The 25,034-nt window shown below is 42.4% G+C and overlaps 1 protein-coding gene across 1 annotated transcript in view; it reads left to right on the top strand.

Annotated features, from left to right (window-relative positions):
• The first annotated feature begins 3,905 nt into the window (after positions 1-3,905).
• The window catches only part of fgf22 (fibroblast growth factor 22), a 41,765-nt gene continuing 20,636 nt past the window's right edge, over positions 3,906-25,034 (top strand). Inside the window, exon 1 of the mRNA XM_061684038.1 lies at positions 3,906-4,275. Within this exon, the coding sequence (XP_061540022.1) occupies positions 3,906-4,275 (370 nt within the window). The remainder of the gene's footprint in view (positions 4,276-25,034) is intronic.

The following is a 25,034-nucleotide window of genomic DNA, read 5'->3' on the forward strand; positions in this document are numbered from 1 at the left end:
TGCTTCATTTGCACACTGATTGAGGAGTATCTGTAACATTTGCACAACCAACATTGTCCCAGATTATCGCACTACTCGTCACTTTAAACCGCATACACTCCTTGATGTCTCAGCGCCCTTTGCACAATGGTCATTCCACCGGACTATTGCAATATTAGTCATTCGAACTGCTCTAAGTGCTAGAGGACTCTGCATCTTTTTGCACAATTGTTTTTTGTCAATGTCTTTATGTCTCCAAAGTGTTCTGTAAATTGACTGTCTGTTGTACTAGAGCGGCTCCAACTACCGGAGACAAATTCCTTGTGTGTTTTGGACATACATGGCAAATAAAGATGATTCTGATTCTGACATGCCACACAGGTTGTAGGTTAGTCACCTCAAGGGGTTTTTGGTAGACCCGTCATTTTATCTTAAATGGAGGCAAGGTAGACAACACGTCTGAGGGGGGTGAGGTGTGCGTTGTTGTTGAGGGGGGTGAGGTGTGCGTTGTTGTTGAAGAGGGGTGTGTGTGTGGGGGGGGGGGGGGGGGGGGGGGGTAGTAAACATGCAAAGGAGTGTGAAATGACTGTCAACTCTTTCCGTACGAGAAGTAGGGCCTGCAACACACTTCCAGCACTGGTGGAGTTTGGCCTCAGGGTGCCACTCAAAGGATCCCTTTAGAAGGAGCTAATTACCATCACTAACCGACAAACCTCACGTGAACATCTTTCAACTCTGCATCCCCACGAAGAGGTTAATTGCTTGTTTTCACCTCACTTGACAAACTAAAGGCCAGTGACATTGAGGCTATTAAAGCCACGTTTCCCCGAAGGGCCTAGCGCACTTAATGACATGTTGAGTCGTGTGTTGTGTTCCTATGAAACACTTAGCAGTGCTTTAAAAAAAAAAAAAAAACTTTTTAAAAAATTCAATCATAGAAAGTCATTAATTGTTCTGTATGAGACTGAAGGCTGGCCCCCTCTCGTCAAAAAGCTTGGGCACCGCATCCCCAGCACCGAGATGGTCGGCATTGATTTCTTGTTCAGGTTCAGCTCCTCTGCAATAATTTTCACTAGCTTCATCACTCTGTCTATATTAAGGCATCTTTATCGTGGAAGGCGATCCTGAATTGGAGTCATCCTCCATCGCCTTGCAGCCACTCTTGAAGCGTTTGCGCCATTTAAAGACGAGCTACCACGACTTCTTCATCAAGTCTCCATTTGATGCACTCACATTGAACCCTTCCTAAACTTCACCAGCAATTTCAAATATCTTTTTTTCTCCACGCTTGTGCCACTTCAAGTTGTGTGACAATATTATTATAAGGGTGGTGAGATGTTTTGTAAAACTGTGTAATAAGCAGCCATCCAATTGGCATGCAATGAGTTATAGGCGTGACTGCCATAGTTTTGTTATTGTCACACCTACTTTCGCAATGGTGATGTATCCTAGATGCCCCCCCCCCCCCAAAAAAAAGAGCAGTACACATAACTGCTATATCATGATGTTATCGGTATCTTTAAAATATCACAATAATGACAATATTATTATTGTACATTATTGCGAGTTAGTCCACCAAGCAGTTCAGTTACGTAAAACCAGATCAGGCTTATGTTCCCCCCACCATTACTGATGACCACCTCCCTATCAAAGAGTTTTCGGATCCTTCACATGACACACACACACGCACACACACACACACACACACACAAACACACGCACGCACGCACGCACGCACACACACACACACACACACACTCACACACACACAAGGATACAGTGGACACTCATATGTACCCGTTCAACCTGATATGTTTGGATTTTGAATTAAGACATAATAGAAAAGGAATTTATTTCATGCTAGGGTTCAGATTTTTGGCAAATTGATGTGAAATCAACATTTGACTTTATCTTCATTCAAATAGCTTTTTTTGTTCAATGGAATTACTGTATATTGTACACAGTATGGCACTTACCACAACACCAACCTGCGTCGAACAAAATTGTATGCATTTATACGCTTTGGAAATGTTGGAATGAATCATTAAAATGTGTAATGTTATTAATTATTCACAAAGAAAATATGTCAAATAAATAAAAAATAAAAACATCCTTGGCCATGGCCCTCCACAAAGTTTTGTGGAAGTTATTTTAGTAGTTTTTGCATACACCTGCAAACTAACAAAACAAAAAGCAATTAAAACATGGAGGTAATAACAGAAAAAGTTTTTGTCATTTCTGCTCTCTTTGACCAAATGAAAATCGGCAAAGATCAGAGGGAGTGTTTTGCTGAAATATTCACACGGGTGATCGGGACGTCTTTCAGGCTTTCGTCTGGACTAACTCGCAGACACTCGGCCGGCCAGCCTGCTCTGCGTTAGCTGCCTCTTGATGATCGGAAAGTGCCGACAATAAAACAAAGATTTGATCTGGAGAAGAAAATATCAGCGAGGTGTCATTCAAGATTCGTCTCCAAAGCGTCTCTGTGGATGGTAACGGAGCTGATATGAACGTGCTACAAAACAGTTCGCCCTTCACATTGTGGGGAGACTGTGGAGGTCATTGCATTAGGGATGGAGGGGGGTATAAGTAATACCAGGTGTCTGTAGCCATGCACACAAAAAGCAAAAGGAAAGTAAACAATCAGTACATTTACATGTACAGCAGGGTGGCAGGATGGAGCATGTAGTTAGCGCGTCTGGGTTTTAATCTCACTCTTGCCTTTGTGGACGGAGTTCGCATATCTTTTTTGTGCTTGCGCAGGGTTTCTCCTGATCCTCCAGCTTCCTCCCACAATCCAAAAACATGCATGCTAGGTTCATTGAAGATTATAAATTCCATTGGTATGACTGGTAAGGAAATACAAAAATGAAAAAAAAAGTTTTTATTCATGTTATTTCTTTCTATAAATTTTTCAAAATTAACGTCCTCGCCCTACTGAATAAATGATATAATGTCAGACATTTTAAGTGATACTAGCCAAATAGCTAATTTTTAAGGACAAAAAAATATGTTTGCATGTGGACCAAAAGTACAAAAATATCTGTGTTCATGTGTACATGGCCTAAACTAATGAAAAACATGGCAAATTCACATACAAGAGTAAATTTCTTCTTTGTTTTAAAATGGTTATGAATGAGTTTGGAGGCCCCGCCCCCTCAACCCTCTCCTTTCAATCAGCCCCCCTGCGTCCTACCCCCCACCCTTCTTTGGATTTTGCTAGCCCTGCCCAGGATAAAATGCAGGGCAAATCAGCCGCTGCTCCCACTGAGCAGAGCGTTGCCTGGCTGAGCCGCACGCAGCAGAGAGTCAGGCCGTTGGCGTACTGCTTCACTGCCCCGTGTGAGCGAGCTGACACACACTCGCCGGGTGCCGCTCGCTCTGACACATACAGACGCACACTCCCACACCGGGTCTCTCCCTCCCTCTCTTGGTAACACACACTAACACGCACACACACAGTCAGTCAGTCAGTCATCAACCCTCATTCAACTCCCTCCCTGCCACGGGTCAGCAGCTCAGACAGGCACCTTGTTCCTTCCCAGCTGGAAAGAGCAGACCATCGCAAGGTGCACGCACACACACACACGAACAAACAAACAAACACACAAGCATCATCCTTCAGGACTTTTATCTTAGGAACGGGACGGCAGGCTTCACTGCGAGGAGGAGAGTGGAGCTTTCATCAAATGAAGATATGTTAAAGCAGTGGAGAAAGCCAGACAAGAAGATGACCTCTGGAGGAACTTTGACAAGATCGTTGCTGTAGGAAGCTCTTTTGTCACCCGAATCAAAGCTCAACATCCAGGGCGTCTGCTGTGAGTGGCTGCCCTCTCTCCTCAGGACTCTTCTCACTGGGACGTCTCCCACCCATCAGCATGCCTACAGCTTGCACATTAAGGTGCACCCTGGGAGTGTGACCCACCATGTGCAGATGGACGCCCTCCGTCGCTCACCTCCATCCTCCTGAACAAGCTCCTGACGCCGCGGCCTCCGCCAGGCGACAACCTGGCCCGCTGCCCGGCACGGCCTCCTTCTGCCTGGCATGCCTGTCCTTGCTGCTGGCCGCCGCCGGTGCCGTGTCTGGGGCCTGCCACCCTGGGCTAGGGCACGAGCCCCTGCAGGTTCTGGCGGGCGGCACAAACTGCTCGTGGACGTTGGAGAGGCACACGAGAAGTTACAATCACCTGGAGGGCGACGTGCGGCTGCGGCGGCTTTACTCGGCCAACAAGTTCTTCCTGTGCATTGACAAAACGGGCAAGGTGGACGGCACGCGGCGGAAAAACTATGCTGACAGTAAGTTGCTAACGCAGCATTGATGATTTGTGACATTTTATTTTTATGGTCGGACTTTCATATCTGCTCTCTTTTACTGCCGTTCATAGGAATATCCTGCAGCTATATCACTGCTTAGTTTCTTGTGTTGTGTTTAGAGCAGGAGACGCAGGTTGCTAGGTAAGACAGGCACACTCCGGTGTGGATTTAGGCTCATGGGACAACCGGTGGTGCATTTTTATTTTTTTTTCTTCAGACGGGCATCAGTTGGCATCGGGAAAAAAAAGGGTCCCCAGGAATTAACTTGTCAAAACTATGATGAAAGTTCATCAATTGTGAGTAGCAGGTATACACAGAAACACACACTATAAGGCCTATTCATGTGACTTGGGGATCACATTTTTGATGAGGATGCTGAGGAAAGAGGTCTGAATGTGGATTTGCATGCTTCCTGTCGGTTCAAACTCTACATGTATACTGTACTGTTTAAAAGTCTAGCAATATAGCGACCTTGCTGTGGAATTGTTTTGTAGTTTTCATTCAAATGCTTTCTAGGCCAGCATTTCCCATTGTAGTAAATATGTGCCTTTATTATTAGTTTAGTTAAATATGTAAAAGAAAATGCACAATATGTGGTATTTAAAAAAAACATTAGTAATTGGGGACTTGAGCTAAAAAAAAAAAATTTTTTTAAAGTTATTAAAGCTATCAAGGTTAAAGTGACCTCTCTTTAAAACTAAATGGTATGGAACTTGAATTGTTGCTAACTAGCTGTATTTGTCCTCGTGTCAAAATCTTTTAAATACATTTTTACATAGTACTGTACATAGAAATTGGTATGTACGAGGTCCAGCTTCAGCCAGACAGGTTGTTGTGTGCATGCAGAGTTTGCGGTTTGGAGGACACCTGAGAAGTGCAGCGGCCGCACCTCATTGTGTCCATCAATGGATGTCTTTCAGACATTTGACCAGGTCAGAGGAGCTGACTCATGAGCTGACCTCGCCTGCATGTCCGTCACTCCCTGACTGACAGGCGGGGCTCGCTGCAATGCCTCGGACTGTAATAATTATGTATTTGTTAATGGCTCTTTTTTAACACGACTGGATGAGTCAGAGTTTTTCCACATGGCTACCGAGGTGGAGAGGAAGGAGCAGCTGTTGTGTTAAAGTCCCTCACAGGCTTGTTGCCACTGTTCCAAGTTGTGAGTGACATTTGCTCACCTGTCCAAAAGAGGCACATGCAAGAGTCTTGTGTCTTTTGCATTCAAAGTCATGCACACTCACTCATCAATGTATTGTTTCCAGGTACCATAAGGTACTATTTCAGTTGTGGTGTCCTAACATGCAGAGCAGATACCATTTGCATGACCTGTGTAAACATTTAAGGAAGCATGGCTAGAAATGTAAAATCATTCTTACATGTCGGCAAGAATTTACAAGAGAGCCCTCTTCCACTGTTTGTCTGTTCATCTAGTGATGATAGATCTGTTCAATGCATGATGGTTTTCGTATTTCCTCCCTTTGCTAATTAGAAGTGGAAAAAAACAACACATGTGCAATTTGTATTACAAACTTTACAACCGATGTACATTTGTATCTAGGTAGCAAATGCAGAAACAGATCTGATCGTGTCTGTTTGTTAATGTACGTCGGTTTCGTTGTTATGTCAAACGTTTGCGCAACGCATGGAGCAGAATTATTTTTGCCCTATAGACAAACAAAAATAATTGGCAAATTCATACATACAGTAGACATCCATTTTAAATCACTACTCTGTATTAAATATAAGTGTACATATTTGAAAGAAAAACAGCACAATCTGTCCGACATACTGGAGTTGCCTCCCCTGGCCCTAATGCAGTCACCACAAATATTATGCAGAATAACATCAGCGATAATCTATACTTTGTAAGTATAAAAACATTTCTGTGTTGCGATAAAAAAAAAAAACCAAAAAAAAAGATGAGGCTTCAAGTTGTTTTGCCGACTTTTGTCTCGCCACAGCAAGTCACTCTCATTATTTGTCTGAAACTTTTGTCTGAAAGTCAGAAATAACTGTTCCTGGGCTCCCACTGCACTTAATTTTAGGTCACTATGACATTCAGGTAAGATGAGATCGATGATTTAATTTTCTAATGCCTTTGAAAGTATTATTTTTGTGACAAATCAGTGTATCGGTGTTAAAAGAAATTTGTGTTACAATCACTTTATTTGTTAAAAACAAAAGTGGAAGTGGCCAACATTTGTCACTAAAACACACTATTGGGCATGGCTGGCATCAAACAAAAACATAGTGTTAAGTATTCCTGATGTAAAACCTACCTAAATGGTTGGTGCCCCTGACAATAGTAACTCTAACCAACCACCAACTCTGCTTTACTCAAACCCTAAAACAACAGTACTCTAAAGTTAAACCCAGATCCAAACCACCCAAACCTTGCACCTGACTCCGCACTAACCCTATCCCCTAAACCACAGTTGTCAAATTAATTTATGTCGTGGGCCACATTGTCGTTATGGTTTCCCTCAAAGGGCTGTTATGACCGTGAAACCATATAAATGTTTAATTGCTTCATCATATTATTACATCCAACCATTTTCTGAGCCGCTTCTCCTCACTAGGGTCGCGGGCGTGCTGGCCCATCCCAGCTGTCATCGGGCAGGAGGCGGGGTACACCCTGAACTGGTTGCCAGCCAATTGCAGGGCACATACAAACAAACAACCATTCGCACTCACAGTCACACCTACGGGCAATTTAGAGTCTCCAATAAATGCATGCTTTTGGGATGTGGGAGGAAACCGGAGTGCCCGGAGAAAATCCATGCAGGCACGGCGAGAACATGCAAACTCCACACAGGTGGGGCCGGGGATTGAACAACTGTGAGGCTGACGCTCTAACCAGTCAACATACGTGCCAACAAATTGATGGATAACTAGTTTTGAAATCAGCAGTCAAGGATAATAGTTTGTTCAGCTACTGTTCAATTTATTTACTGTAAAAAAGGGTTTTGGTACAAAAAAAAACATTTTTTTGTAATATTTCAACATTATTATTTATTAAATATGACAATTTTAAATTTTGGTACAGATTTTAGCAAGAATCATGGAGGTTGACGCAAATAATTTGCTTTCAAGGGCCACATAAAATGATGTGGCGGGCCAGATCTGGCCCTTGGGCCTTGAGTTTGACACCTGTGCCCTAACTTACCGAAACCCTCAGTTTTAACCTTAACCATAGTGTTTTAGCCTTGCTCATGTCACTCAAGCTTTGGTTGTATTTTGTTTTCAGTATGCTTCACGCACTTTAGCCGTCATCCTCTCATTTCCTTTGCTATAAAGACACCTTCTCTCGGAGGGCGTGTACGGCAAGTTGAGCCTTGCGCCAAAACCCCGGCGGTCTTGCCAAAAGCTTAATTGGAACATGCGGTTGCATCTCAAAATACCATATGAAGCTGTTTATTTAGCTATAATCAATTTTTCTAAATTTCAATCAGACTTAAAGCCTCTTGACCCACATGATTTCTTGATACTGATACAGTGACGTGGCTGAAGATTGGAGTGGGAGGTCGTACATATTTAATGACCAAAGCAGTGAATCGGATACCGGACGTACTCACGACAAAGGCAGAGATCCTTTGCTTCCACAACAGCTGCTTTAGAAGTCGACCCATCCTCTGTCTCCGGCCTTGCACCGTTATGGGTCTCGTTGCCCTTGCCTCCACCCCACTCAGTTTTTCCAGCGCTCTCTCAGGTGCAAAAACAGTTGGAATTAGTCAACAAGCACTGTGCTAATTGAGGGTTGGAAAATATTGTATCAATCCCAGCGGAACAGTGGCATGGAACAGCTGAGGGAAGAGGCCGCTGGGAGGAAAAGTGGCATTTGATGAGGGAGTGCGATGAGTTGGACAGAAGAGATCGAAAACAAACCAAAAACAAAAAGAACAGTGGGTGTCTTCAGTTACAGATTATGATGAACGAGCCTTCAAGTTGAGATTGATGTGCTTTTTTCGGAAACCCTTGTTAGAACCAAGACAGTCTGTCAGCGTATCGCTTACATGTTCAAAGTGCCCGAAGAAAGACGTTCCTGCCTTGCCTGTGCACACATGCTCAAACGTATACAAACATACACTCAAACGCACACAAACACCAAGGCTTTGGGTTTCTACGTCCTAATGGTTATTAACAACCATTACCTCAGCTGTGAGGTAACCTATCTGGTATTTATTAATAATTGTATCCCAAAATAAATGCTTAAAAAAAAAGGCTGATTCTCTTTTTGTCATTGCCATGGTGACCAATTTGAGCAATCTTAATATTGCTGCACCATCCAGGACACCTCTTGTTTTATATTAGCACTAGCCTTGATGTTAGCATTATTGTTGAAATTTGAAACGCTTTCATCTATCCATCTATTTATCTATACTGCTCGTCCTCACTAGAATCGCGGGTGTGAAAGAACCTTTCCCAACTGACTTTGGGTGAAAGGTGAGGTGAGGTACACCATAGACTAGTCACCAGCCAATCGCAGGGCACATATAGACAAACAAACATTTACCCCTAAGGAAAATTTAGTCCTCAATTAACCTAACATGCATGTTTTTGGAATGTGGGAGGAAACCGCAGTACCTGGAGAAAACCCATGCAAGCACGTGGAGAACATACAAATTCAACACAGGAAGGCCAGAGCCCGGCTTTGAATCCCACCTTAGAATAGAGAGGCAGATGTGCTAACCACTTAGGCACCGTGGTGCCCGTTTATTCAAAGGCACTAAAATGCAACATCCATCCATCCATTTTCTTTACCGCTTATCCTCCTTCTGTAAGCCGACCATATAACCACTGTGTACCTGTATAGTGGCTTAAGAAGTCAACTAAAGCAGGAAATATACCGAAAAAGACGTCAAACCAAAGCAACCACACCAGCTAAAGAAACAAAGTGTCACATGATGGCGAAAGTTGCTAAAAATAACAACCTCCTTGATGTGTTTTTCTTTTGACCTACGTATGTTAAAGTACAAGATGATTGAGAGGGGAAAACACACACCCAGTGTTTACAAGAGGCAGGTACGCATCATATCCTGGCCCAGGTCATAGGATGTTAAATAGACAGCTGCGAGGCCCTGCCCAGCAACCGCTTTATAATGAGTTGCATTAACAAATCGTAAAGGTGAGATGTAATGAAAAGAAATCGGAAAAGCAGTTGTAGGTGAGCAATTGTAGGACTATATAATATCATATCATACGCGACACAGCATAGAGTATATTCTGTTAAGTAAAGGATTGGTTATTACATGAAACTCATTGACCCGAAGCAATAAGGTTTGCCATAGTTTGCTGGACCAGCTCAGTTCTGATCCGACGTCCACGGAACTCTTTCATTCAGGGCGTGTTGTGTTTACTAACTTTCCGTCAGCGTGCAGCATCTTTTGGGTTTTCTGAGTTCACGTTTGAGTTGGATGGCGCCCAGAGTGTGAGTGCAGGGGGGAGAGTGAAGTGTCGCGGGAATCTTCCACCCTGATGAAATATGTTGTGGAAATGAGTCAAACTTGTTTTAGACACTCACCAAGCACTTTGGCCAGGACAAGTGTGGTAGTGAGATGATTCTCTCAGTGTCCATGCATCAATTTTCTGTAGAGTCTATCCAGCATATAGTCACAGTAGGTGCTTGAGTCTATCTATACCAGCTGCCTGATACCCTGGGGTGATCACGAGCCAATCACAGGGAGAATGTTAAGAGGACATTACGTGGGAAATGATCCTGAACTACTACTACATACACATATTTGGGTTTCTGGCGTTTGAGTCTCCCACCCATAACGTGGCAAAATAAAATTCATAACTAACCATTCACTAACACCCTGTTGTATCAGTGACTTTCCAACTTGTTTGGGACTCTCCTCTCGCTATGTCTCAGAACTCCGGTTTAAACATCCATGGTTTCACTGCTGTACTTTTGGTTGATCACGTCCCTAGAGCCAGCTTCTGTAGCCGGGGATCGGATCGCCTAGGTCCCTGCCTTCGGTCACCGCCCAGCTTTCATCAAGCCGTGATCTCCAACTCTCACTGGTGCGGTTTGGAGCCGAGTGTGAAGCGGGTGGTATGAGAATCAGCACCTCCAAATCTGAGACCATGGTCCTCAGTCGGAAAAGGGTGTAGTGTCCTCTCCAGGTCGGGGATGCGATCCTTCCCCAAGTGGAGGAGTTCAAATATCTTGGTGTCTTGTTCACTAGTGAGGGAAGAATGGAACAGGAGATCGACAGGCGGATCGGTGCCGCATCTGCAGTGATGCGGACTTTGTATCGGTCCGTTGTGGTGAAGAAGGAGCGAAGCCGAAAGGCGAAGCTCTCGATTTAACGGTCGATCTATGTTCCTACCCTCACTTATGGTCACGAGCTGTGGGTCCTGACCGAAAGAACAAGATCCCGGATACAAGCGGCCGAAATGAGTTTCCTCCTCAGGGTGTCCGGGCTCTCCCTTAGAGATAGGGTGAGAAGCTCGGTCATCGGGGACGGGCTCAGAATAGAGCCGCTGCTCCTCCGCATTGAGAGGAGCCAGATGAGGTGGCTCGGGCATCTGATTAGGATGTCTCCTGGATGCCTCCCTGATGAGATGTTCTGGGCACGTCCCACCGGGAGGAGACCCCGGGGACGACCCAGGACTGTGTCTCTCGGCTGGCCTGGGAACGCCTCAGGATCCCTCGGAAGAACTGAAGGAAGTGGCAGGAGAGAGGGAAGTCTGGGCTTCCCTGCTGAGGCTGCTGCCCCCGCGACCCGACCTCAGATAAGCGGAGGAAAATGGATGGATGGATGGTTGATCACACTGCATTAGAGGGGGGTGGGCGAAACAGTTGCTTATTTGCATGAGACAGCACACCTAAACCGGCTGCTCTGAACATGGCGGTTTAGAGAGGGTGATAACTATGCTAAAATGTAATATTATGTCTTCTTTATGGGTTTAGCCTTGATAATGGAGGGATGCGGTAATGATTAGGCCTCACAAATATTGAGAATTGCAAATACAGAAGCATAGTATCTGACGGTAAGGTGGTTCACTCACTTGACTTTCATGCAGGCAGCATGAACCCACTTAGTGACTATGAGTGTGAATGGTTGTCTATCTCTATATGTCCCCTCTGATTGCGCATTCTGCCTTTCCACCTAAGATAGTCGGGATAGGGTCCAGCTCCAGAATGGATGGACATATAGAAAAATTAGCATGTACATATGTTTCCAAATACTGTAAACGTACCGACTGATTTGTGTCATAACCTTGCACCTAAGCAACGGTCGGTGGAAGGGCTTTGGTATTTCGAATCAGCAGAATACGCAGCAGAACGATCAGAACGGATCAGTAATGAGGCAAGAAGAAGGGCAGGGGCGTACTCTATTCGGCATTGAGGTGGAAATGAAAGGCTCTGGGAGTGCTGGAGCGTTTCCAGTTGCTCATTAGGCATTATGTAAGTTTTTCTCCGGGGTGTCTCCGATGAGAGTTGATATTCAAAAATGAGGGTAAAATGCCACAAATCAATCTTGTCACCATCCCGCCGGAATGGACGGTGACCTTTGCCTGTGAGAGGCAGATGATTATTGACCCTTTGCAAGCTGTTCCCAATATGAGTAGTTTAAAAGAACAGGCTGTCCTGGGAACATTGCGGGACAACAGTGTCTGTGCCGCTTTAATTAGCCGAGCATCCCTGCTTTCTGCCACTGGGGCGCCATATCATGAATGGACCCTCGAAATGTAGCAATTAGTAGCTAACAACCTTTGGCAGTTTGGCTCTGGCTCCTTTGCGGGATTTACTGGGTTCATCAGCGGGTTTATAGAGTCTGACTTTGGCTCCGGCACCCAATTCCTTTATCGTTACATCCTGTGGGTGTGAAGGCAACACAAAAGAGACATTACTTCACAGGCCGCCAACAGGAGACTTGGACTTTGAATCAATTGATTAAAACAACACTCATATTCAGAAAGGCTTAAAATCTGTAGGGTAATTTACCAACGCTATAGTGAATAAATCATGTGGATAAAAGACATTTAATACTTTGAATAGTCTTTCAGAGAAAAAGAAGAATCCCTCATGACTAAACTAACCATTAGAGTCCAAAAGTTCCTCCCTTATTGATTTAGAAGGACAAGATGCTTTTGAAACCAGCCAGCATTAATCACACAATGCAACAACAGTTAGTGCTCCAGTAAACTCAAACTAGACTTTTGTACATCGTATGATGAGTTACCCAAAGGTCCTTTACACAGGTAATGACAAAATGTTCAAATCATTGTTACTTTAACACACACAAAGCAGCAACGCATCGAGAGCATTCAACAACAACATGCATGCATTCTCTCTGCTCTGTGGGAACAATGCAATTCTCTGCATCTCTTCCCAGCGACCTCAGTGCCTGCAGCACAATGTGGTACTACACTGAAGACTCAAAATTCGGACTTGTGTGTACACTGTATAAACCCTTAAAAAACTATCGCTTTAAAATTCACAATACAATGAACCGTGATATGGTGGAGGTTTATCAAAGATGCTTTTCTTCCAATATATTGCACAATCACGATCGTGATATCTTTATTAGTTCCAATGTAATACGACAACAGTGGCACAACCAGATAATAATCCTTTAAAATAAGGAAGCTGTTTTTTTTTTTTTTTTTTTATGATCACTGGCAGCTGCTATCACGTTTTACCATTTTTATTACTAGTTAATGCTGATTATTGATCTGATGTCAGATTTGGCTTTTCCTAATCTCTATTGTTCAATTTTACATTTAAATGATATAAGTTTATAGGCATTCCCTATATGTTTTTTCACCATTGACCGAGGCGGGCACTTTAAGCATAATGCTACGAGCCCATAAATTGTTTTTTTTTACGCATGCAACGAAGCCTCCCTGCTTGAACTGAGCCAGACGTGTCGGAAAGCCTTTAACCCCTTGCACAGGACTAGAGAATCCATCCATTTTCTGAGCCGGTTCTCCTCACTAGGGTCGCGGGCGTGCTGGAGCCTATGGCAGCTGTCATCGGGCAGGAGGCGGGGTACACCCTGAACTGGTTGCCAGCCAATCGCAGAGGACTAGAGGAGCTCTCTTCTATTTACTTGGCACCCTTTGGATATACTGTATCGCTACAAGTGACTAACTACTGCATTTAATACTTTTAAATATGTGAGCCTGGCACTGGAGAGGAATGTGATGCACCTGTTGCCCTAAAGACAGACATACCCCCGTCTCCAGTGTCTTGTTTGATTTGGGCCATGCAGGAAATAATAAGAGTCAGTAAGGCGTTCTTACGCATGACGTACAGGTTGATCTTTAGTTTTTATTTCCTATTATTATCACAGGTGCAAGAGGAAGCTCCATAAAGTCCCAATAGACTTTAAACACCCTCTCTTTGCTGGCACACATAAACATAAATAGAGCAACATGCAGGAAAAATATTGTCTTACTGTCAGGCAATCAGGCCATAAAAATATCGATGTTACAGTCAAGTTTTTTTTGGGATACTTTTAGCTTACAATAATCACACTTGTCTGTAGCCACAAATACGAACAACAAACATGAGACGATCCAGCACTATTTACCATACACATAATTTCAATATGTAGTGCCATGTTTTTAGGATTAGTGGTTTTTATACACGAGCCAGCAGCTGCGCTGCCAGATTTGCGTGGCTTTAAAACACGCTGGAAAGTGTGTGTATGTGGGTTATGGCCAGGAAATAAGTGGGCTACTCAAAGCAGGGAAGATGTGTATTTGCTAACCGCAGCAGAGTGACACAAAGTTGGGTGAGAACAGGCAAGATTCGCCTTAAAAAACTCAAGACGGTCAAATGCCCGTCTAGTGCTGCCTTTCAGGGGAAAATATGCCTTTGAAAGTCAGTTTAGCATATTGTGTGAGACTAAGGTTCAACCTTTGAATTTTTGAGATATTAACATGCGTCAAATGTAAAACCTTTACCTTTACACAGGTAATGACAAAATGTTCAAATCATTGCTACTTTAACACACACAACAGTGGCACAACCAGATAAAGACATACACATAATTTCAATATGTAGTGCCATGTTTTTAGGATTAGTGGTTGCTAAATTTAAATTAGTGTTCGATTGCTCGCAGTGTGACTCTAAAGTGCCTCCTGTTTGCAAGTTTTCTCCCAGACATAACCAACAATGTCGACGAAACGTGCTGCACCGACAAGGGCACCAGCGGTCGCACCTAAAAGGCAAAGGAAGGTGCTATCGAAGGTGGGATGTCTGCTTCTAAGAATCTTCTCGCCCAGAAGAAAAAAGAGCGGCAACAACTACCTATAACTATGTTCTTCTCTCGGAAAAAAACTGGAAAAGGACGCTACAGCGGAGCTGGGTCAGGACGAAGAGTGACTAGTCAGAGGAAGCGTCAAATATGCGTGAGGCACAATTAATAATTTCTTGTTTTCAACCTCATACGTTGTTCATTAAAATTTAATTTGTTATTTCTAAAAATTGTCATCATTATTTGTCAGAAAATGTTTACATTTTTATTTCTTAAACAGACATTTGGGTCTTAAAACAGGTTTTGACCTTTGTTTCGTTACACAATAATATTAACAATAATAATAAGTACAACAACAACAACAGCAATTATAGCAATAATAATATTAATGTACTTATTTTTCTTACACAGGTTTGAACTTTGAGCGTGTTTAAACAAGAGAGACAACAAGAAACAACAAATGTTAATGGTGAGGTTTACGGCCTTAAAACACATAGTATAATAATTTTTAAAAATAAAGTTTCCCACTTCGCGGATGTCTCCTATCGCGGGTTATTTTTGGAACGTAACCCCCGCGATAAACGAGGGACCACTAGGATACACATAGATATCTGTTGAGGAGTGGAGTAATCCTATTAGCTAACAAATTAAATGTGTTAAATTTCAAACAGAAACAACTACTTCTCATCTTTGGATTCTTGTGCTTGGACGAGGTAATTAATGAGTAAACAAACCAACGCTGTCATATACAACTTGAATTAAATCTTTTGGGGCTTTTTATAAAAGTTCCTCTAAAGTTTTACTTTGGCCTGAGCAGGCAGTGCAAAGGCCCTCATGTAATTGCTCAAAACATAAAATTTTGTAACCATGTTCATCCTGGTGAAAATGTACTTTTGGTAGCGCTTTCAGTGATGTCACTCCTAAAATTGGGTCGGTAGCGGCTCCCCAATTCGAAATCAAATTTGATCCCGGTTCCTGTTTCACGTAGCACCCGAAATTTGGTATGCATGTTGCTCATTTAAGGACATATGAAAAAGTGTAAAAAGCTACAACCAAAATAACACAAGAAGTCAGCCTTTTTTATTTATTTATTATTATTTTTTTTAAAAAAGCGGCTTATTTTAGCTTTTAGGCTTTTAGGCTTATTTTGTCCATTTCCAGGTGTGCTTCAAAGATGCGGACCCCAGCAAAACACAAAACTAATAACTCCACAAGGTCAGATCTTGATAAAATGTTTTCTGTGCCATGAAGGATTCATAGGCACTCCCCATTGGCGGAAATATAAAGCTCAATAACTCCACTACTAGCACACCGTATACCTGCATCAAATAAGGCATCCAGCGCCCCTTTCAACTTTTGTGGCACTGCAAGGGGCCGTACGTCACTGCTTGCAGCTTTAAAGGACCTATAGGATCCAGATGGCCTAAATTTCATGAACAAGTTTTCTATATGTACTCATATTTACTCAGGAAAATGAAACTGACCTTCATTTCTGATAATATCAGAAATACTCACATCAACTAAATATTTATGAATATGACCATTTATGTTCAATCGCTAATTTAATATGCAAAAAAAAAAAAAATAGTCCGACCTTACAAAAAGCCTTTAACTTTCAAGCAAACACCTGTGTTGTGTCATCTTCCCAAACTCTTTTTCAAAGATCTTGGAGCCATGAGTGATTAAATAAATAAAAATGATGAGGTGAGTATTAGGCGGAAATACAGTAAATCTTCACACACTTACTTCCATATGGCTCCAATCTGCACCAAAGCGTTACAGTGATTGCGTTTAACAAAACAAGAAAACTCAAATGTACAATATCTCACTATTTTCACTTGTTGTCTAAAAAAAATCCAGAATGTCAATACAGACAACAATTACGCTGCTCAGCTTGCTTCCTCAGAACGAGGAAATAGGCTTGTATTATAACACTTGCCAGACATTTTTATTATTCATGAGCATTTATAGATTTAATCTCAAGCTGTTTTCACCACTTTAATTTGTTTAATATTATGTAAAAATAATAGACAAATTGGGGACAGACCAATAGTGTCCAGTAGATTTGTGAAGCAACCAAGAAAACGTACTAGGATAAGGAAATGTGCTCGTCTTCTGTTGCTGAATCAGCAGGCTGATGTGCCAATCATGCAGGTTTCAACCTAAATGTCGGCGGGCCAAAATCTAGCTGAAAATCAAATATGTCATCAGAAAACAAGCCAAACATTATTTTTTTTGAGTCTATTTTTTTTTTTTTTCTTCAGACATGGTTTTTAAATCCAGAACTATGGAATAAGTGACAATGTTCGCAGCGTTAGATAGGTCCTTTAATTTGTTTTTTGATTTGCATGGTGGGCTGGATCAAAGGCTCCAATGTGCCGTACATGTAGGTTACCCACCCCTGTCTTAAAGTGTGAGGCGGAGTGAGTCATCAAGAAGATATTGAATGGAAATATGATGTGCATGATCGCACATCCAGCTATTTATCGCCACGTTTGCCACAAAGGAACTCTCTTTGAAGATGTGTACACTTGGAACGCATGCCCCTGTGTTTATACTCGTGCCATTGCAGGAGCATGAAGTACACCCTAAACTGAAAAAAGATGCATGCTTCCTCTCCCAAATGACTAATTTGAACCATACTGTAACCTCGTCATCCATTCACATACGTGTGTGTATACGTGCAGATGTGAGCGGGTGTTTTTCCCCATTTTGGAGGCGGCATGCTCCTCATTAGGAGACACAGTTGAACAGCACTAAGTGTTGCACTGGGCTAGTCAACCATCTTTGTTCTAATGCCTCACTCATAATGACTTGCAGAGTCATGTTGCCAATTGTGCATCTTAATTGAAAGGTGACACCAATTTCCCTCTAAACACACACTCACCAGACACCTCATTAGACACACCGCTTGTGCGATCCAATATAAGAGCGTTGACTATACAAAGATAATAATGCTCTATTTTGAGAGCTATTATGTCTGGTGGGAATTTTAATAAAGAAAATGAATACTTACCCTACATTTTGAAGAGGGGTTTTAATTCATGATACAATTACTAAAAATAAATTACATTTCTTCATTTGTTTGGCTGTGTTGGACAACCCATCTGATTTAGCTACAACATGATACAAGAGAAACTCTTTTTTTTTTTTTTTTTTGGTAACACAATTAATGCAGTGCTACCCTGACTTACGAATAATGCGGCTTGCGAGTTTTCAAGATAAGAACTGTTGCTTGGACTATTTTTTTGCTTGGACTGGTGAGCAAAAAATTTAGATATGAATGCGAGATGGTGGCAGCGAACTGAACTTAATTGACTCCACAACAAGCAGCAGTTTGACAAATAGCAAACATTTATTTAAAAAAAAGAGGTCACGTGCTTGCTTCAAGCTATTTATTGTCTTTCCCAGTTGAAGTTTAATGTCAAAATAAACATAAAACAAAGAGAATTACACCTTTTGTTTATAAACAAAAACAAAAAAAATCACGTAACTTTACTTTTGGAAATTTCGCTATCTTAATGCTAATGCACAATGCAAAATGCCATGGACGGGCAAACAAATAGCATTGGTGTTGCGGTGTTTTAACCCTTTAAGCAACAAATATTCTAACACAAATGGTGCAGCAACACATAGACCAACAATATAACTATACTCACAGGCACATAGAGTGTTCTGAAAAAAATAAACGACTAATGTTACTGCAGTTTAATGAGCAGTTGTGAACATCAAATGTATATGTGTTTCTCTGGATTATACTGCTGAAGTGCAAACACCAGAAGGAGCTGCACAATGAATTAATCATGATGCACAAGCTGTTTAATTATTTACACTGTATTTATGTTATTACGGTATATTTTTATAAAATACAGTATTAAAGATAATATGAACATTATCTTTATTATTATTAATAATTAATTAATTAATTAATTTGTTTTGGTGGGCGGGTGGGTACATACACAAACAAATCATACCAACCAGTGAATAGCATGAGCCGAACACATAATCACTAACAGCTTGCCGTATATGAGACATTTCAGCAAAGAGTGCATTAACTGTCCGCTAGTCCCCATAATGTGTCTGTTAGGCATCTCAAAGGGTTTTACTTTTTGTCATTTTATTATTTATTATTTTATTTTATTTTATCTTGTGATCCTCTCTGACACTCAAAACTGAGCGTTATTAACTTCGTGAAGGCAGATTTATTTTTTTAAATATTCATCGACCGGTTAATTTCTTTGTGTTGGTCAGTACTTTTTTACACTGCCTCTCTCCTGGTGTCTATCTCACCTGTCCTCTGTTCCCGTAGTGGTAGGACGGGGGTCAAGGCCGTCTGGCCAGTGGAGCAAGTGACAGTTGTGACAGAGCCCTGATCTTGCTCCTGGGCTTTCTGTCACTTCCCTTTTGTGCATGTCTCATTTGAATAATGTAAATGTGGGCCATGCGGAGGCCATGGAGCATATGTCATGTCTGTGCTCACTCACTGGAACACACCGGAGCATCACACATATGCTTGAAGGTGGCAGTGATGTGGAGGGGCAGGAAGAAAGAAGAAAAAAAAAATCAACATCAGTTTCATTCTTACGTTGACATTGAGCCTGGAATGTTGAAGTACAAAATTTAGTCGAGAGATCAGAGGCAGATCTTTGATCAGATACCTCAACCATCTTATATCAAGAGCAAAATCAAAGGGATTCTTCATTTGAGAAAGCAATAATCCCTATAGGTTTAAAGCAGATTGGTCATAAATTGCAGAAATCAATACAGTTCTTCAGCTGGCATTGATCAATAAGCAATGAAATGGCGAGGCAAGGCCAGCATGCCAATTAATAACTGATCTCAGTTAACTCAATAATTTGGTTAAAATAAATTTTAAATCAAGAGGATTCTTGCAACAGTTGTCATGAAGTCATGCACCAAAAGTCAAGAGACTAAGGTAAAAGAAAAACTGTAACAGGTAAAGAGGTGAAAACTACGACAACGACTATGGCTACCTAAGGCATCGTTAAAATAATATAATCCAAAAGCAAACGGATTCTTGCCCCCATATTTCCCTGAAGATCTGCAGTTAAAAAGTGTCAAATGTAAGGAGGTACCAAGGTCCAAATGCCCATTGGATGTCAGAAAACAAAAAAAAATTTTTAAAAAAATGAGGAAACCAAGGCCAAAAACCGAAACACTGAAGAACAATATTATGCCAATTATTACTCAAATGTAATTTATGGCTATGATTATGTACTAACCTAAAAGCATGGCATTGCAATTGCATAAATTAATCCATCCAACCATTTTCTTTGCCGCTTATCCTCACTAGGGTCGCGGGCTGCTGGAGCCTATCCCAGCTATCTTCAGGTGGGGTACACCGTTAACCGGTCGCCAGGCAATCGCAGGGCACATATAAACACACAACCATTCACGCACACATTCACACCTAAGGGCAATTTAGACTCTTCATTTAACTTACCATGCATGTTTTTGGGATGTGGGAGGAAACCGGAGTGCCCGGAGAAAACCCACGCAGGCACGGGAAGAACATGCAAACTCCACACAGGCGGGGCCGGGATATGAACTCCGGTCACCAGAACTGTGAGGCAGATGTGCTAACCAGTCGTCCACAGTACCAGCTCCATAAATTAATATTAATGCTTAAAAGAAAAAATAAATTACAAAATGAAACCAGTCATAAACACTAATACTCCAACAGTGCATAGATAGGGCTGGGCAATATGGGGATATCAGTCGATATCGATCTATGTTACAATATGAAACAAATCACTTTTTTTTTCCAATCTTAAATGTTCCCTCTTTCTCGAAACCTTTTGATTTAAATATTTCCGTCAAAAATTGAACATGACATGCAACATTATATAAATGTGTAAGACAAATAAACCATGTATATATTCCTGAGCATGTATAATCTGACCCTGCAAAAGTTCTCCAATTCCAATTTAGGCTGCAAACATCAGCGACTGGTGCGTCTCGCTGCTAATGTGCTACGGTTTGTCAACATAACTTGGCATGGTCCTATTAAATCTACATGCAAAACCAATGCAATCTATTGAACCGTGTCATGTGTTTATCAAGAAAAAGTCACGTTGACATACAGTATCTATCATTTTATTATCACCCAGCCCAGGCTGGAATGCATTAATTGCATTTCCATTCATTTCAATAGGGTAAGATGATTTGAGTGTGGTAACTGAACAAATTAAACTCACATCTCAAGGCACCTCTGTCCAGCAAATGCATTTAAAAATCAACAGAGACCTCTTTTTGACTTAAAAGAATTATGCCCTGAAAGTTGAAAGAATACTGGTTGAAAATTGTGATGGTGGTGTGGGGTCTACGCAGTATAATCATTGCTTTCAACACAATAGCATGAGAAGTGCTTGTCGAGTGTTTAACTTCACACCACGGTCCCTGGAATTCCCATATGCGCAGGTGCTGTCCTGCCTGTGCTGCAGCTCCAATACCACCTCTGAAGGCGGATCACTTCTGGGTTGAGTTTGTTCCACCCTTCCGTGTCAGTGCCGTTTATACAGACCAGCGACACAGAAAAAGATGGAAAAGTGCGGGAAGGGTAAAAGGAGCTGCTGACATACAGTAATTTACTCCAGGATAAGAGTCCAGGAGAATCCTATAAACGCCAGGCTCTGAAAGCGTAAACAAGCCCTTTCTTTTCATCTGATTACGTTCCCGCGTCCCGAGTCTGGGCTGCACTGCCAACGAAAATCAGCTATAGACACAGCAGCGGCACGCCAGCTTTCAGCAATTTAGTGGCACGGGGGGAATGACCTCAGACTAATGTGGATTCCACCGTCCTGGCCACCATTCCCAGGGCAGCAAAGTGCAGGAAACTGCAGAAGCCGCGTGAGTCACAAAACTCTCAGTGGGCAGATCTGCTCTTAACTATCTGTGAAGCCTTTGATAGGCGGCCTCTGGCTTATTATGGATGTAATGCATGATTTGGAGGCACTCTGCTCTGCCCGTACCCCCTCCCTGATTAAAGAAAAGGCCCCTTTAGTTGGGAGATTGGTACCACACAGGCACACACTGTTGGCCTTCGTTAACCTTTTTCACCCCCGCTATCCATCATTGCAGCCCCCTTCTTCCTCAGGTTGTCCTCTAGTTTTACCCCCACCCCAGCCCCTCCACATGCTTGTAAATTTAGAGTTTGATCATCAGAGGGGCTTCCCAGAGGTTCCTTAAAGAACTGATTGATGTTCCGTTAAGTACAATCACATCTTGAGGGGGGTGGGGATTGGTGTTCAACAGGACAGACAGGACGTGTGCGCTAATTACCACTTGATGAGGGGGTAAATACCAGCATGGTTCGTGTTTGACTAACAGTCTTTCCACCTTTAAATCAAGGGCCATTTCAGTTTTTATAATGTCGCTCGAGGGCCATACAAAATCTATGGTGCAACAATACAATAAATTATTACAGTATTACCAGCATTGGTGGGCTAAATGTTTTTGTGCATTATATAACACTTCCTCTGATGTCGAAATTGCATTATTTCTTCGTCACTATTCTTGGGCCAAGTGCTTTGAGGGCTTTCCCATACTCAAAGGTTCACCAAATTTATTAACATAACAAATGCATTTGCCAGAGTAGATTGTGCCTGTATTTTCTTCGATGTCCCCACTTTAAATGAATTTCAGGATGGTGTCTTTGAAGGTGCATTAACATTGTTCGACATGTTGCCCGTGACAGGGGGAAATGTTTTGAGCACTTAGCAAATAGTCTGGATCTTGTCGACTAGACAATTTCCATCTCTGTTCTCAACCAGGCAGTCAAAACGCTCCCATACTGCTGACCTAAATGAGCTTAGAGGGTTCACAATTTCGGGGTTATTAGTAGCAGTAGCAATATTTCCTCTGCTCCACTCTCCACATGTAGCTGAACTAGCATTAGCGGTAGCCACAACTTTACTCACTCCGGTTTGATGACGGTTACCAGACAAAAGTAGTCACATGACACGCAGTTGAAGGAACCCTGATAAAGAAATTGATCTGCAATCGAGGCTTACATATTTTTTTATTTTATAGGATAATAAAAAATAATAATATTAATGTTGCTAGCACTGTAAGCTCATATGGCTGTATTTGGATCAGCGGCACAAACTCTCGGAGTTGGAGGGCGCTTGTTGTGGTTCTTCCATTTCAAAGGAGACACAAACTTCACTATCGTCATAACTTGACCACGCCTTGTGTCCGAAGAAATTCAGTGGCTCCTCCCCACTGGGAGAAATTTATCAGTTGTAAATTTGTCATTCTTGTCACCCAAAAAGCCCATTGCTGTTTATAGAATTGCATAGCCCATACGTAGGTTGCCAACCCTTGCTCTAATTGTACCCTCCGTTATTTTAGTGCAAACACACACACTTCCAGTCCACTCAGACCTCTCCAGATGTGGATTGCGGAGTACTGGGTCAGTCTGTCTGACTGGGGTAAATCAGACACAATAATCTGTCCTGCGAGGGGAATGGGGGTGGGGGGGTAATTGGTCACATTTGACCCACGGCCCTGTGGACTGTGGGAACGCTGGCCTTATCTACAGCGGTAATTGGCTAATGAAACACTTCCGCAGCTCCTCCACTAGATTGTCATCCACCGGTTGGGATAGGGTGTATGTGTGTGTGGCCAATATGTGTGTGCGTGCATGTGTGTGGATGTGTATGTGAGATGCTAAAGAAAATGACAGGATACGGAACTCCCTGTGGCCATCTCCACCATTTTTTATCAACAACATCAGTCTCATAATGAGACATTGACAGCACACGTGTGGTTGCCATTACGGCTTACATTGCGGTCCGGATCATAGATGGTCAATGGAACTCCAATGGAAGCGATTACATATGGTAGGGATGGATATATGTGCACTTACATTTGACCCATTTTTAGATTGTCAGAACAATCTAAAAATGCTATGAAATGGTAAAATCGGATTTATGGAAGGATGATTTAATGGAGGAAAAAAATTCACCCTAACACTGGATTTTTCCTTGTCCCATGGGCCTAACCTGCCGCAGTACAGAGCATTGGTGAGATTTATTTCATTTACATCCAGTTTTTTCCATCCATCCAGTACATTTAAGTTAACACCTAAATGTTTATTATGGTTATTATCAACACTAAATTCTTAGTTGCTAATTTCTCTTGTTTCCACTCTTGTTAATCATGCGAGATTTTTCAAAATATGTGTTCCTTGCTTGATAAATTATGCATGATTTTAATAACAAAAAATAGGAAAACATTACTTATATAGATCAAATGAGGCATTGCAAAGAAAGCCTTGAGTTTCATCATGTTTTCATTGGCATAATTATATAAAAACTTATTTTGAATAGTTGGGGCATTGGTTAGTAAAGAACAACCCCCCAGGCGCCCAAAACCGAATTTTTTAAAGTATTCAATTTAGACTGTTCGGCCTTGGCAGAGGTCTACTAAGCACCATTCTACTTGGTTTTACAGTAGTTTTCTCCTTGTTTTTCATGGCCACATCTATCAGAAGACAAGAAAAAAAAAAGGTTGGGCAGAGGGAGGTGTGTGTGTGTATGTCGGGGGGCTACTATAAGGAAAAAAAAGGCTAAAGTTACAGTGGTGAGACAATGTCTCTGAGGTCCCATCAAGTGAGCCATTCATGGATGCTGGTCTAGCAGTTTGTGAAGCCGGGCAGACCCTCAGATAGTGTGGGGCCCAGGGTGGCCTTGTCTTTTTGTCCCAAGCTGACCCCTGCTCCACTGCGTGGCCCCTGCGCCCCTCACCTGGCCTGTCCCAGCACTCTGGTAACAGGATACCTGTAATTTGCTCTAATGGCCTTTGAAAGAACCTGGCCCAGGCTAATCCGTGGAGTCTTTCTCCCAAGCAGCGCTGTTTGAAAAAGGGTGGGGGTTGGGTGAACACGGGGGCCTGAAGAGTCCTGAAAGAGGAGGACGGGCCTGTGGATTGTATGTGTGGGAGAATGTCACCTCTTGCGGCCGGCGCTGCGGCCAACAAGGGGACGGGAGTCGGCTTTCAGCAGATCTCCACCATGTGTCGCTTTCACAGGCTCAAAAGAGCTGGGATTTGTCGAGAAGGTTGTCGCTCCTCATCCTTAATGACCCCCTCGTTGGCACAGGGGAAGGAGGCTGCAGGCGACCTGCTTTTCCCTCACAGGATTAAAAATGTATAACTTTAAATATCTGCTCTTTTATCAAGCAGATGGCATCTGTTCATCCTCTACAGACAAAGACGCACTTTGAAAATCTTATCTTATTTTTACTCACAGCCCTCCAGAAATGCAAGTGTAAAAGTGTCAAGTGCAAATAAGAGATCCTATATTCAATATTATATATTGCCCAATTTATTAAATGAATATTTTTTGGGTGGCACGGAGAAAGACTGGTTAGATCGTCTGCCTCACAGTTCTGAGGACCGGGGTTCAAATCCTGGCCCCACCTGTGTGGAGTTTGCATGTTCTCCCCGTGCCTGCGTGGGTTTTCTCCGGGCACTTCGGTTTCCTCCCACATCCCAAAAACA

Source organism: Phycodurus eques, chromosome 8, assembly GCF_024500275.1.
Source record: "Phycodurus eques isolate BA_2022a chromosome 8, UOR_Pequ_1.1, whole genome shotgun sequence".
Lineage (NCBI taxonomy): Eukaryota > Metazoa > Chordata > Actinopteri > Syngnathiformes > Syngnathidae > Phycodurus > Phycodurus eques.